The 14,143-nt window shown below is 32.9% G+C and overlaps 1 protein-coding gene across 4 annotated transcripts; it reads right to left on the minus strand.

Moving 5' to 3' along the window:
- Positions 1 to 1,661: 1,661 nt before the first annotated feature.
- Positions 1,662 to 3,952, minus strand: LOC105113164 (UDP-N-acetylglucosamine transferase subunit ALG14-like protein). Of its 4 annotated transcripts, none has more exons than XM_011009209.1 (6): positions 3,883 to 3,952; positions 3,026 to 3,292; positions 2,809 to 2,951; positions 2,442 to 2,585; positions 2,305 to 2,364; positions 1,662 to 2,209 (listed from the first exon to the last, which is right to left on the minus strand). In XM_011009209.1, exons 2-6 carry the CDS (start codon positions 3,201 to 3,203, stop codon positions 2,033 to 2,035), a joined length of 702 nt encoding a protein of 233 aa, XP_011007511.1. In that variant the 5' UTR covers positions 3,204 to 3,292; positions 3,883 to 3,952; the 3' UTR covers positions 1,662 to 2,032. The 4 variants fall into 4 exon arrangements, with proteins under 4 accessions (XP_011007511.1, XP_011007510.1, XP_011007513.1 ...); XM_011009208.1 differs by having other exon boundaries at positions 3,026 to 3,275; positions 3,867 to 3,952; XM_011009211.1 differs by having other exon boundaries at positions 3,026 to 3,275; positions 3,883 to 3,951.
- Between the last annotated feature and the right edge of the window lie 10,191 nt (positions 3,953 to 14,143).

The following is a 14,143-nucleotide window of genomic DNA, read 5'->3' on the forward strand; positions in this document are numbered from 1 at the left end:
TATTTATTACTCTTTAAGCACCATAAAATTTTCCTTAAATATTCAACCAAAGGTGCACTTAAGCCTCAAAGGATGGCCTTGTGAGCTTGGGCTTGCAATGCATGCATGTTTGAGCTTGAAATCCAAATCTATATGTTCGGGCTTCAAAGCCCAAACTAGTTTTTTTAAAGAAAACATAAAGCAAACAATAAACAATGAGGTTTAGAGAAATAGTCTACAGAAATAACATATTATTTCTCTACAACCTTTCTTGATCACTAAACTTGTTTTTGATGACTGAAAAACCAAGGTCCAAGATCTTAGCCTCTAAATAATCAAATTTCAATCATTTTTCACCCGATAACATAAAAAAGGAAAAAAATTCTATGGACCTCGAAAACCTCATTTCCAACAGAAATTTGTTTTGAGAATTAATCTACCTTTTTTAGTATTTAAAAACCATCTTCATTTTTCATAAACATTAAAATTGAAGTTATTGATAATCGAAACAGAAAAGCTTTCTTTTTTTTTTTAACTTTTTCTTTACTCAACCTCCACAAATTAAAACTTGATGAAAATAAAATTTAAAACCAGCACAAACAACCTAAAAGAAGTGACAAAATATGAAAAAAAAAAATATATATATATATATATACACACTCTTAAAAATCAAATAAAACTTTCCCATTCCTTTTGTGAAAAATTGTTTCTTCATCTCTCATTTTATTTTTGACAAAAATACAAACTCTATTCATAAAATTGATTTTTTATTTAATGTTGAAACAGTTAATAACAAATAAAGTGTTAAAACATTTAATGACAAATCAAGTAAGCCAGAGAACAAATCAAAACATATTTCAGAGTATAAAACCACAAAAATATAAAGTTAATTAACTAAATTGAAAATTGTGCAAACCACGCAGACCAAGTGTTAGAAATTGCCTAAAAATAATATTCACAGTAACTTGTGCACGGTGAGGAGTTTTAGTTTATTTAACAATAACAATATATAATTATAAAAGACTTAAATGTAGGCTGATGTCCAGCTGCCCAACCGCAAACTCTCAAATCGCATGGTTATTTATGACATGGCAATATCCGACATGCATCTTGCATCTAAAGCTGCCTCAGGGCAGCTTCCCCCGTCCATAACATTTCCCTTGAAAACATAAGATCACTTGGTTGTATCTAGCTGGTGATGCATACAGTTTTTGTCAGCAGCTATACTATTGGAAAGAATGTACTCCAGCAAGGGCACATCGAGTATATAGATGGCAGCTCTAGCACAACTTCAAGGCTTTTCGAACCTCATTCCTTGCTCCTGCTCCCAACTGGAAAATCCCACAATAAACAGTATCCACCAAAGAAAAAAGAAACAGCCATCAATCTACCTCCGATTGTTTTTATATGCCTCTTTTGATCTATTCTTAGCTGCGCACCATGAAGTGCTGGATTGGGCTCTTGTATCCTCCTGTATCTACACAATACCTTGCACATTCCAGAAGCTCCTCAATTTTCTTTTTTCGAGTCCTCCATTCTCAAACATTCATTCCTATAACAAATTCTGATCTCCTAGTCACTATCTCCTCCATTTCATAAATAAGGCATGACAAACAGCTAGCAAATGTATATTCCAAACAATTATTGTGCTACAAAGGTACATCAAAAGAACGTTAGAATTTTACCAAACAGGTGACGAAGAGATATTTAGGCAGTAAAATGACCAGCTCATGGCACAGCGGGGAAGAGATGCTCTTTACATGCTGGCAAATCATGTTCATACCTTACATCACTCTCGCATATGAATTTGTATATGTATGTGTATTATATATCTATGCAATCAGAGCTTCACAAAAGCAACACTCTTCCCCTCCCCTGCTCTCTCTGTTATGGACATCCATAAAACAAATATATCTCCTTCTCACATGTAATTCAAGCTGGAGACTACGAACTACAGGTTGAATACCACTCAAAAGAAAACTTCAAAATGTAGATTGCAGTGCAAACACATGGAGGCTTAATATGTACTCATGTAACAGGTAAAATCAATGAACTACATGAGACAGCCAACATAATGAGCTCGTGGATATTTTCTCTGTAGTTGTGGCCATTGTACAAAAAACTGATCAGCTATCCGCAACTTGTAAAGAAGCAAACCACTTAAAGAGAGCTTCCTCACTCTCGCTATGCTCTCAACATAAAAAACAGATGACCACCTAACCCCCACCATCTGCAGGTCAAATGGATATGGTATTGCAATTAACTCCAACACAATATTAGAGAAACACAACACAAAGACTAAGGGCTGAGAGAGAAGACATATACCTTGAACAAGAATGCAATTACACAAAGAGGAACACAAGTACCAGGGCCATTGCAAAGAACCTGAGGAATGTCAGTGGCACTTAATTTAGGAATTTCTTTAGTAACACAAACGACTAGAAAAAGAATAGAAATTTTACCACTTGAGGTCTGATTCGAATCATTAGCCATAATGCATGAACCAAAGCTAGGAAAGTTGTTCCAACAGAGGTTATGTATGACTGACCAACTTCCCTACTTCTGTAAATTTGCAGGAATTGAGTAGAGCCTCCCTTACCCCCATTCTGCAATAACAAGTCAAAAGCCACTTCAAATTAGTAAAAATCCAAAATATACCATTCACAATTCTTTTCTCCTTTTAAAACCACACACAATTAAAATAAAAGATAAAAGCAACATTAAGCCTAACTCATAAAGCCAAGAATTCAATTCGACCTAAGTTCCACATTTTATACCGAGAAAGCTGAAATGAGAAAAGTTAAAAAGAGAATAATTTGATGAACCTACCAAATTAAAAACATTTTCCTCCAAAAGATGAGCTTTTTGTAAACTCATATTATCAGTAGCAGCAGCCACATAAAACCTAGGACAAAACCTATCTGTTTGCAGCAGCACATTCAACACATTAATCATCTCTGCGGTGTGTCCTCCTATAATTGACAGCAATAATAATTAATTAACATAGCTGAAAAATATTACAGTTAAAAGAATTTGTTCGAGTTACCTGATCCCAAAACAATTAAAGTGCTGAGTGATTTTGGGGATTTTGAGGGACGCAAGGGCTTGCCTGATTGACATAGAATGTAGAAAACACGGGTAATTGCAATCAAAACAATACTGACTGTGACGGTGATGATGGAAGGAGTGAAGAGACAACAATTGTCATCGTGTTGGTTCTCCATTTTCCAAATACAACTTCCAAATGTTGCCGAGGATGGAATATTGATTGAACTCGAAGAATATCTTTTACCAAACTGATAATGAATTATTTCTGAAAAAAAAAAAAGAAACAGACAATCAAGATCAACCAACAACAAGAACTCAAGCCTGATCTCCCTTTTCTTTTTTCAACTCAAATCTGATCTCAAGAATCCCAAAAATCACAGCCAAAATGAACAACCAAGAATTACCCAAAACCTCATTCAACAAATCTACAAATGGGTTTAAAAAATAAACAGAAATAAGAATTGGGTTTCTCTCTAAAAGTCACTCAATGAAGAACACAAATTAGGTTTTGGATAAATTTCACCGATTTAAGCAGCAGGGCAGATTATCTTTTACAGATAGCAGCTTTTTCGTCAACTCTATTGCTGCCAATGGATTGTTCATTCTACAGCTCGCATCATCTTAAAAAAAGTCATAGCATTCAGTCATACAAATATATATTTGTCATCGTTCTACTACTTTGTAGTTAGCACACGTGAAAGTTGGTTCAAACGGCATTAAAAGTTACAAACTGAAATTGAGAGACAAATAAACCCTGGAAATTAAAATTTGTTGTTTACAGACAGATAAGTGTTTGGGAGGGATGTAGGGAGAGAAGGAAAGTGAAAAGAAAAAAATACCATAATGGGTACTTACAAAGCCATCACTAAAAATTGCCTCGATTCCTTGCTACTAAAGAAAGATTCGCGCGCAGTGGCTGCCTGGCCGGCTTGATTTGTGATTCTAGTCGCTGGATGGCTGCTGGGGGTGGCCGCCTTGCCGATCGATGTAACTCAGACTGGAATTTAGCGAAAAGAACAAAGAGATTGAGACGCCAGGGAGTGAGGGCAGAGAGTCGGACTTGGGATAACAAGAAGACAATGAGCTGCTAGTCGTTTCACGGTTATGATTGTGATTTATAACCCAAACGATATATAAATTCATTCCAATCAGTTTTTTTTTTTTTTTGACTCACATGTAAATTTCTTTTTTAAAAAATTACATATTAAAAAAAAATTTAGTAATCTAATATATTTTTACTTATTAGTCATAATAATATGTTACTGGCTAAAACAAATATCTAGAAATAATTTTTTCAGTATTTAAATTTTTACCCAAAAATATTTAAATTTATTTTACAATTTTATCAATATATCTAACTTACTTCAATTATAATTCATAATCCAACTCATAAGTGAATATAATAATTCACATGAAATAACATTTTGTTAAAATCAAAATAACTACATCTAATTATTTATTTATAATTCTTATAATATTATATCATACAATCTAATTATTTCTAAAAATTACTTAACTCATACGAGCCTAATACACCACCACCTCAACTTATCCAATTCAAAAATGGTTTTGTAATATCCTTGCAAGAGTTATCATCAATATCACTTAACCTCACACTTTCAAAATAAACAATTTTATCTTTTATTAATGTTGCTTCGAGACGCTTAACTTTTTTAATCTCTTGAAACTCACCACAACAAAAATTAAATGTCATATTGGTCATGGCATGTATATCTTATGAATGCCTTTACTGATAATAGATGTTGTTTTTCAAGCCTCGTTTCATAAGTAATAAATCTATATACACGCATTAAAAAGTAATTAACACTTATCATTTATAATAACATTAACAACATTTTAAAAAACAATGTTGTGTGTCAATCAATTTTCAATATCGAATATCAAAACATATAATGCATCAAATTATATAAATAAATAAAAAAATGCAACCAAGTAAGTGTACTAAGCTGGTGTGTGATGGGAAAATATCATTTCATGTGTGTGTTGACACGACTAAAAGATTGATGTCTTCTCTCAAGTGCAGGAGTGTCGAAGTAATAAATAACCCGGCAAGACCGGGGTCGAACCACAGGGAGGTTAATTGTATAAATTATAAATAATAATAATACAACAACAACAACAATAACAACAACAACAACAATAATAATAGTAATAACAACAACAACAATAATAATAATAGTAATAATAATAATAATAGTAATAGTAGTAGTAGTAGTAGTATTAGTATTATTATTATTATTATTATTATTAATAGTATTAATAGTAGTAGTAATATTAATAATAATAATAATAATAATAATAATAATAAAGAAAAAGAAGAAGATGAAGATGAAGATGAGAACTTTGAGATGAAATATTAACGTAAAGATTTAACAACGATAACAATAAATGTCAAGGTTAGAGGATCCACTAATGGTATGTCAAACAAGTATAGTATAAACTTTTATTAGTCAATTGGAAACCACACACAAAGGAGGTTCCAATCAGATGATAGATTGTTAACATGATTACATTAGTCATCTTATTCGATTAATGTTAATACTTGTAAATCTCCTCAAGCATTCATGATTATAACTTATGTTAACAACAAATCAAGTTCTTTTCATAGCTCAGGTGTCGGTTATACCATACAGTATGGGCTATGAAAGTGCCAAGCATTTGTTGTACCAAGTGTTATACAACATAAATCAAGATTAGTCATTTAACAAGCAAAGTATTAAAGAGTGAACAAAATAAAAAATATAAAACATGTTAGTATAAAACATTAAAGTCTATATTAAGTTTATACTATACTTATTCTTACACCATTAGTGTAACCTTTTCACCTTGACATAATAAACTTAGCTAGACATAATGAAAGAAAGAAAAATAAATAAACAAAATAAGAACATGAATAAGATTAAAGTTAAATAAGTAAATGAAAGGAAATGAAAGGCATAAACTTGATATTAATGAAAACAAAGCATAAACATTATAAAAAATACAAAGAGAGAAAGCAAGAGCATGATCTTGATCTGGACACCAAGATGCCTAAATGCATGGTAAATGCCTCCTTTTATAGGCCAAAATTGGGAACTATTGATTTGATGACTAATTCATGAGTGGGTAACCAACTCTTGACTTGGTGACAATCCTTATCTTCTCTTGTCTGCCCAAAATGTCATTGATAATGTCAAAATTGGATCCACTTGAAAACATAAAAGTTGTAGGCAATTGTCTCAGCTTTCTTATGTAAAAACTTTAGCTCATTTGAACTTCTAGAACTCCAGATATGGCTAAAATACTGAACAATGCTCGGGCTGGAGGACAGATTCGGGCTTCTTTGTTGTTGCAATAATTTGGACTTGAAAATGACCTTTTTAGATCTTGGGCTCCATATGAAAGTTGTAGGCCTATGTCTTACCTTTCCATCCATATAAAGTAAACCTAAATCTGAGATCTATAGCTCCAGATATGACCCAATTACCGAACAGTGTTCCGGTTTGGATTGCACCGACATCTCTTTTCTAATTTTGGTCGTCTCTTTGCCCTTGCAATTTAAGTTCTTAAAGTCATCAATCAATCCTTTCATTTATGTGATAGGCCTGCATTTAAAATGAACATTTACCACAAATTAAAGGTATCTTATATTATTAGATATATTATTATAAAACATGCTTTAGTTAAGGAGTTATTGATACTTTAAGTGCAAAATGATGATATAAAACCATGATAAAAATGCACTTTTAAATACTAATCACACCCCCCAACCAGCTTATTACTAGTCCCTAGTAATCAAACCGTTAAAATAGAAAAACAATTTGCAAATTCCACAGAGTAAGGTATTCATCATTGAACTTCCATTAATCTATCCAGATAAACAAACTCTCATTAAATTTATATATCTGCTCAATACCTCTTAACAAGATATTAATAAACCTTTCTTTTATGCTCAATTTATCAACACATAATTATGGGGCTTTTCTTGGACGAAAACAAAATTTTTGTTTTAATGTTTAAGGTTAACTTCCTTAGATTGGAATTATTATTTTTTTGTCTTTTTTTTCTTATATATATATATATATACATACACACACACACACACACACACACACACATATAACTTAAAACACCATGCATCTTTAACCCATGTAACGAGCTTTCGGCTAATGACTCTCAGACCAGTTGGTCTTAAGGCATTAGGTGTTAAGACACCCCTACGAGCTTAGTAACTCGGGTCGTAGATACTGATATATAGATAGTGCAATGTTTGATTTCCTTAAGCTTTTCTCCTCAACCCATGTAACAAGCGTTGGGCCAATAGCTCCCAAGTCAGTTGACTTTAGGGTATTAGGTGTTAAAACACCCCTTCAGACTTAATTGCTTAGGTTAGGGAGGCTACGAAACCAAACTTATCTACATTTTTATTATTATCATTTTTTTCTTTTTTTTCTTTTTTTTTAATTATATACTATCTCTTTCTCTTAGTTGTTACCTTTAACAAAAGAACATAAATAATGTAATAATCCAATATGCAACCCACAATCATATGTTAAAGTGTGTGTGTGTAAATTAAGGTTTAAGAATACATGTTAAATAAGTATATGAGCAGAATTAAGTGATAACAATGCGAGAGTTTGTAAATCTAAATATTTCAAGAAGTATTATAATAGTCCTTGTTACGAATAGTTATTAAGATGCATCTCCAGAGTCATAAAAGTTCTCCTTACTCTGCCATCATAATAACAACAATTTTGCACATGCTTTATGAAATAGAAAATACAGTTTTTTTTTTAGCTACTACCCTCTCCCCCCAACTAAAACAAAACATTGTCCTCAATGTTTAAAGGTAGAAAGATAGAGTATAGAAGATATCACCTGAAATAATGAACACTGACAAACCTGAAACACACTGAAACAAATATAAGTAACAACAAAACACAATAATAAAATCAAAAGACACAAAAATTCACAAATGAAGGCTCAAATCCAATCTAAACTTTTTACGGCTTTTCTAAGTTGACCAATTTATGCCACTCATGGAAGGATCAATTACAGGAATGAAATATTGTAGTTGGTCAATCAATTGTTCAGCAGTAGCGGCAGAGATTATGATTTGTCGTGCAGAAGATGTTAGAAATTCCTATTCCACAGCATGATCAAGAAAAAACAACAACTTATCATAATAACCATTAACATTTAACAAACCTATGGGTTTATGGTGAACGTGCAGTTGAGCCCAAGAGGAAATATGAAAGATCTCTTCCAATGTACCTAGACTACCTGGTAAAGCAATGAAGGCATCAGCATGGTTAAACATTGCATTCATTCGAGCTGACATTGTGGAGACCTGAAGTTCCTCTCCAATTATTTTTCTAATGATGTCCCCTTGTGCTAAAGCTTCGAGGACAACCCCCAAAACTTGACTACCTCCTAAAAATGCAGCTATTGACACACCTCCCATTAACCCAAGACTGCCTCCCCCATACACTAAATGAATCTTTCTCTCAGCTAGCACTTGACCAAGATGATTTGTTGATTCTAAAAACTCCTTTTCTTTCCCAGGACTAGATCCACCAAAAACACAAAAATTTCTTATATGATGACTTGAGGAACTTGCCATTTCTACACACTTCTATATTTGTTGAATGTATGGGTTGAGTAGAAATGAAAGGAAGGAAGAGAGGGTTTTATAGATGAGAAAATAGAAAGGCGATCATAACACCTATATATAGGCCAACTAGAGTCTCACTCTCTCTCTCTCTCTTTTTATTTATTTACTTTTGAAAAAGCATGTGTATGTACAGGTAGTTGTGATTGTGGCTCACATCTTCCCTTGGTTTTACGTCCAAGAACGGCTTAAACGCCCTCTATGGGTCGGGGATAGGCTTTCCATCCAGTTTTCTTAAAAACTGGCAAACAGGGTCTTTTTTAGTCAGATTCCCAAGACTAAGTCGATCATGTTCTTTATAACATAATGGCCATAAATCATGAATTACACGATGCACATCTCCATTAGGATGCGTCTCAAGAGTCAATAGAAGATTATCTAAAGACTCCTTACTCAGGCCATCCTTAATGAATTGTATTTTATCTTCATGGTTTATAGATACCATTCCTAAAGAACGACATTGCGTATTAGAAGTCCATCTAGCACATCGATGACTGACACGACTAAAAGATTGATGTCTTCTCCCAAGTGCAGGAGTGTCGAAGTAATAAATAACCCGGCAAGACCGGGGTCGAACCATAGGGAGGTTATTTGTACAAATTATAAATAACAATAATACAACAACAATAACAATAACAGTAACAACAACAACAATAATAATAATAATAATAATAACAATAATAATAATAATAATAATAATAATAATAATAATAATAATAATAATAGTAGTAGTAGTAGTAGTAGTAGTAGTAGTAGTAGTAGTAGTAGTAATAATAAAGAAAGAGAAAAAGAAGAAGATGATGAGAACTTGGAGATGGAAAATTAATGTAAGGATTAAACAATAATAATAACAAATGTCAAGGTTAGAGGTTCCACTAATGGTATATCAAACAAGTATAGTATAAACTCTTATTATTGAATTGGAAACCACACACAAAGGAGGTTCCAATCAGATTATATATTGTTAACATGATTACATTAGTCATCTTATTCAATTAATACTAATACTTGTAAATCTCGTCAAGCATTCATGATTATAACTTATGTTAACAACAAATCAAGTTTCTTTCATAGCTCAGCTGTCGGTTATACCATACATTATGGGCTATGAAAGTGCCAAGCATTTGTTGTACCAAGTGTTATACAATATAAATCAAGATTAGTCATTTAACAAGCAAAGTATTAAAGAGTGAACAAGATAACAAATATAAAACATGTTAGTATCAAGCATTAAAGTCCATATTAAGTTTACATTATACTTATTCTTACACCATTAGTGTAACCTTTTCACCTTGACATAACTAACTTAGCTAGACATAATGAAAGAAAGCAAAATAGATAAACAAAATAAGAACATAAAAGTTAACTAAGTAAAGGAAAGGAAATGAAAGGCATAAACTTAATATTAATGAAAGCAAAGCATAAACATTACAAAAAATACAAAGAGAGAAAGGAAGAGCATGATCTTGATCTGGACACCAAGATGCCTAAATGCATGGCAAATGCCTCCTTTTATAGGCCAAAATTGGGAACTATTGATTTGATGACTAATTGATAAGTGGGTGGCCAACTTTTAACTTGGTGACAATCCTTATCTTCTCTTGTCTGCCCAAAACATCATTGATAACGTCAAAATTAGAGCCAGTTGTAAACATGAAAGTTGTAGGCAATTGTCTCAGCTTTCTTGTGTAAAACCTTCAGCTCATTTGGACTTCTAGAACTCCAGATATGGCCAAAATACCGAACAGTGCTCGGGCTGGAAGACAGATTCGGGCTTCTTTGTTGTTGCTATAATTTGGACTTGATAATGGCCTTTTTAGATCTTGGGATCCATATAAAAGTTGTAGGCCTATGTCTTACCTTTCCATCCATATCAATTGGACCTAAATCTGAGATCTCTAGCTCCAGATATGACCCAATTACCGAACAGTGTTCCGGTTTGGATTGCACCGACATCTCTTTTCTAAGTTTGGCCATCTCTTTATCCTTGCAATTTAAGTTCTTCAAGTCATCAATCAATCCTTTCATTTATGTGATAGGCCTGCATTAAAAATAGACATTTACCACAAATTATAGGTATCTTATATTATTAGATACATTATTATAAAACATATTTTGGTTAAGGAGTTATTGATATTTCAAGTGCAAAATGATGATATAAAACCATGATAAAAATGCACTTTTAAGTATTAATCAATGACAGACTTTCAGTCATTGTGCACGACGTTTCTTTGCAAAAGTGCTTTTACCTGTTCCAGGCATGTATGAAATGAAGGAGTTAGAGGACTCACCTGATAATCGGACCTTTGCTTCAATCAACCAGCGAATATCTTCAGGAATTCCATGATTTATTAACACTACTTACCTCATTGTCGGGAATGAATCTTTGAAATATTTGATCAGGACAATATTTGAATAAGTTAGAGTCATCACAATAAAAGTTCTTCACTTCGTTCAAAAACTTTTCTTTGTCTTGATTACTCCAATCAGCTGGCAAATCTCCTAAAGCAAGAAAATTGATATTTTTATCATACCAAGGTATTGGACTAAGAGAAAGTAAGGATTTGTTAGGAAAATAATCATCGATTGGTGTGATGTCAGATGTCGAATCTATTGTCACTATTGATAAAAGATTCGCATCAACATTTTCAGTGCTTGTTTCATCCATGATTTCTTCTTTAGAATAAATCATTTGCAAATCTTCAGATTCATCCAACTCATTTTTACTTAAAGTAGATTCAAGTTGATCATAAACTAATTCGTCAATATGATCTACTTCTTGTAAATTATTATCATCTCCAGGTTGCTTGTAAATGTTAAAAATATTCATCTCCAATGTCATGTTTCCAAATGATAGCTTCATCAGTCCATTCCTACAATTAATCAATGTATTAGAGGTTGCAAGAAACGAACGTCCTAAAATAACAGGAAATGAATTACATGCTTCAATAGGTTCTGTGTCCAAGACAATAAAATCCACAGGATAAATGAATTTATCGACTTGTACTAACACATCTTCAATTATTCCTCTAGGCACTTTTACAAATATATCGGCAAGTAAAAGAGATATAGAAGTTGGTTTTAACTCACCTAGATTGAGACTTTGAAAAACTGAATATGGAAGTAAATTCACACTAGCACTGAGATCAAGTAAGGCTCTTTCAATTTTATGCTGTCCAATAAAGCAAGAAATTGTAGGACAACCAGGGTCTTTATATTTCAAAGCATTATTGTTTTGAAGAATAACACTTACTTGTTCGACTAAAAAGGCTTTCTTTTTCACATTCAATTTCCTCTTCACTGTGCATAGATCTTTCAAAAATTTAGTATAGGAAGGAACCTATTTAATAGCATCCAACACAGGTATATTGATTCTTACCTGTTTGAAAATTTCAAAAATTTCAGAGTTGTGATTGACTTTCCTTTGTTTAGTCATGGCTTGAGGAAATGGAAGTGCTGGCGGAGAATCAGTCTTTTCTTTGCAATTTTCAGATTCAACCCCTTCCTTACCCTCAGAGATTGACTCATCATCTTTCTCATAAGGTTCAAGAGAGGGTTTTTCAATAACCTTACCACTGCGCAGAGTAGTGACTGATTTGACTTGATCCATGTGTTGGCTTCCAGAACTACTTGCATTTGCATTGTATTGCCCCTTGGGATTTTATTGTGGTTGATATGGAAACTTACCTTTCTCTTGGAAACTGAGAGCAAATGTTAATTTTGCAAGAGTATTTTTAAAATCTGTCATGTTTTGAGTAAGTTGAGTATTGATTGTCTCTTGCTTTTCAATGAATGCATGCAATGTTTCCTCAAGATTTCTTCTAGGAGGTGGAGCATAAGGAGGTGCATATCCATGAGAATTTTGCAAATTATGGTGTGCTTGAAATGGTGGTTGTGAAGTTTGTACATTGTTGTTCTCACTCTTCCAACTAAAATTTAGGTGATTTCTCCGACCAGGGTTGTATGTTTATGAGTGTCGGTTGTGGTTAGCCCTTTCGAAACTGTTTAAAGCATGGGCTTGTTCATGGAGACATTCCTTAAAAGAAGGCAAGGTTGGACAATCGTTGGTTCAGTGTTCATTTGTTTCACAGATTTGACACACAATGTTTTCAATAGATTTTAATTGACCACTCTTTTTCAATTCTAGTGCCTCGACTTTTCTAGCTAAAGATGCAAACTTGGCTTGAAGGTCATGATCTTCCCTAAGGATGTACATACCTCCACTAGATGTATAAGGTTGAGTTTTACTCGGTGCCTCATAAGTACTCGCGGTGTCCCAATTTTGAGCATTTTCAGCTAACAAGTCTAAGTACTCCATTGCTTCATCAGGGTCTTTATCTTCAAAAGTTCCATTGCACATCAATTCAACCATTTGCCTATCTTTAGGTGTTAACCCTTCATAGAAATGTGAAACCAATCTCCATATTTCAAAACCATGATGAGGGCAAGTACTAAGCAAGTCTCGATACCCATCCCAACATTGGTAAAATGTTTCGCCTGGTTTTTGAGTGAAAGTAGTGATTTGTCTTTTGAAAGAGTTTGTTCTGTGAGATGGGAAAAACTTCTTCAAAAACTGTTGTTGCATTTCTTCCCAAGCACGAATGGATCCTGGTCTTAAATTTTGTAGCCATATTTTAGCTTAATCTTTTAATGAAAAAGGAAAAAGCTTTAATATGATGGTGTTCATGCTACAATTCAAATTATTATATGTATTGCAGACCTCCTCAAATTCCCTTAAATACAAGTATGTATTTTCTAAATCTAAGCCATGAAAAGAAGGTAAAAGTTGAATAATGCCTAGTTTAAAATTAAAATGAGATGCATCAGGAGGAAAAACTATGCATGATGGTGCACTTGTTCTTGTGGGATTCATGTGGTCTCTAAGTGTTATAGCATAGTTATTCTCATTATTCTCATTATGATGTGAGTGATTATCTTCTTCGGCCATATTTTCTGAAAATGATGAGGATACCCTACAAAGTCTACCACTTGATGTACGTGACCACACTCTCATGCACGTGTAGGAATAGAATAAAAGAAAGAAGAAAAAAAGAAGAAGAAGAAACAAGAGAAAAAAAACAAAGTTATATACAAGAAAAGTGAAAAGAGAAAATAAAATAACTACTATAATTTATACAAGAACATACCTCCCCGGCAACGGCGCCAAAAACTTGACACAACTAAAAGATTAATGTCTTCTCCCAAGTGCAGGAGTGTCAAAGTAATAAATAACCCGACAAGACCGGGGTCGAACCACAGGGAGATTAATTGTACAAATTATAAACGACAATAGTACAACAACAACAATAATAATAGTAATAACAACAATGACAATAACAATAATTACTATAATAATAATAATAGTAGTAGTAGTAGTAGTAGTACTACTACTACTACTAATAATAATAATAATAATAATAAAGAAAGAGAAGAAGAAGAAGATGA

This window comes from Populus euphratica, unplaced genomic scaffold, assembly GCF_000495115.2.
Source record: "Populus euphratica unplaced genomic scaffold, PopEup_1.0 scaffold395.1, whole genome shotgun sequence".
Classification (NCBI taxonomy): Eukaryota; Viridiplantae; Streptophyta; class Magnoliopsida; order Malpighiales; family Salicaceae; genus Populus; species Populus euphratica.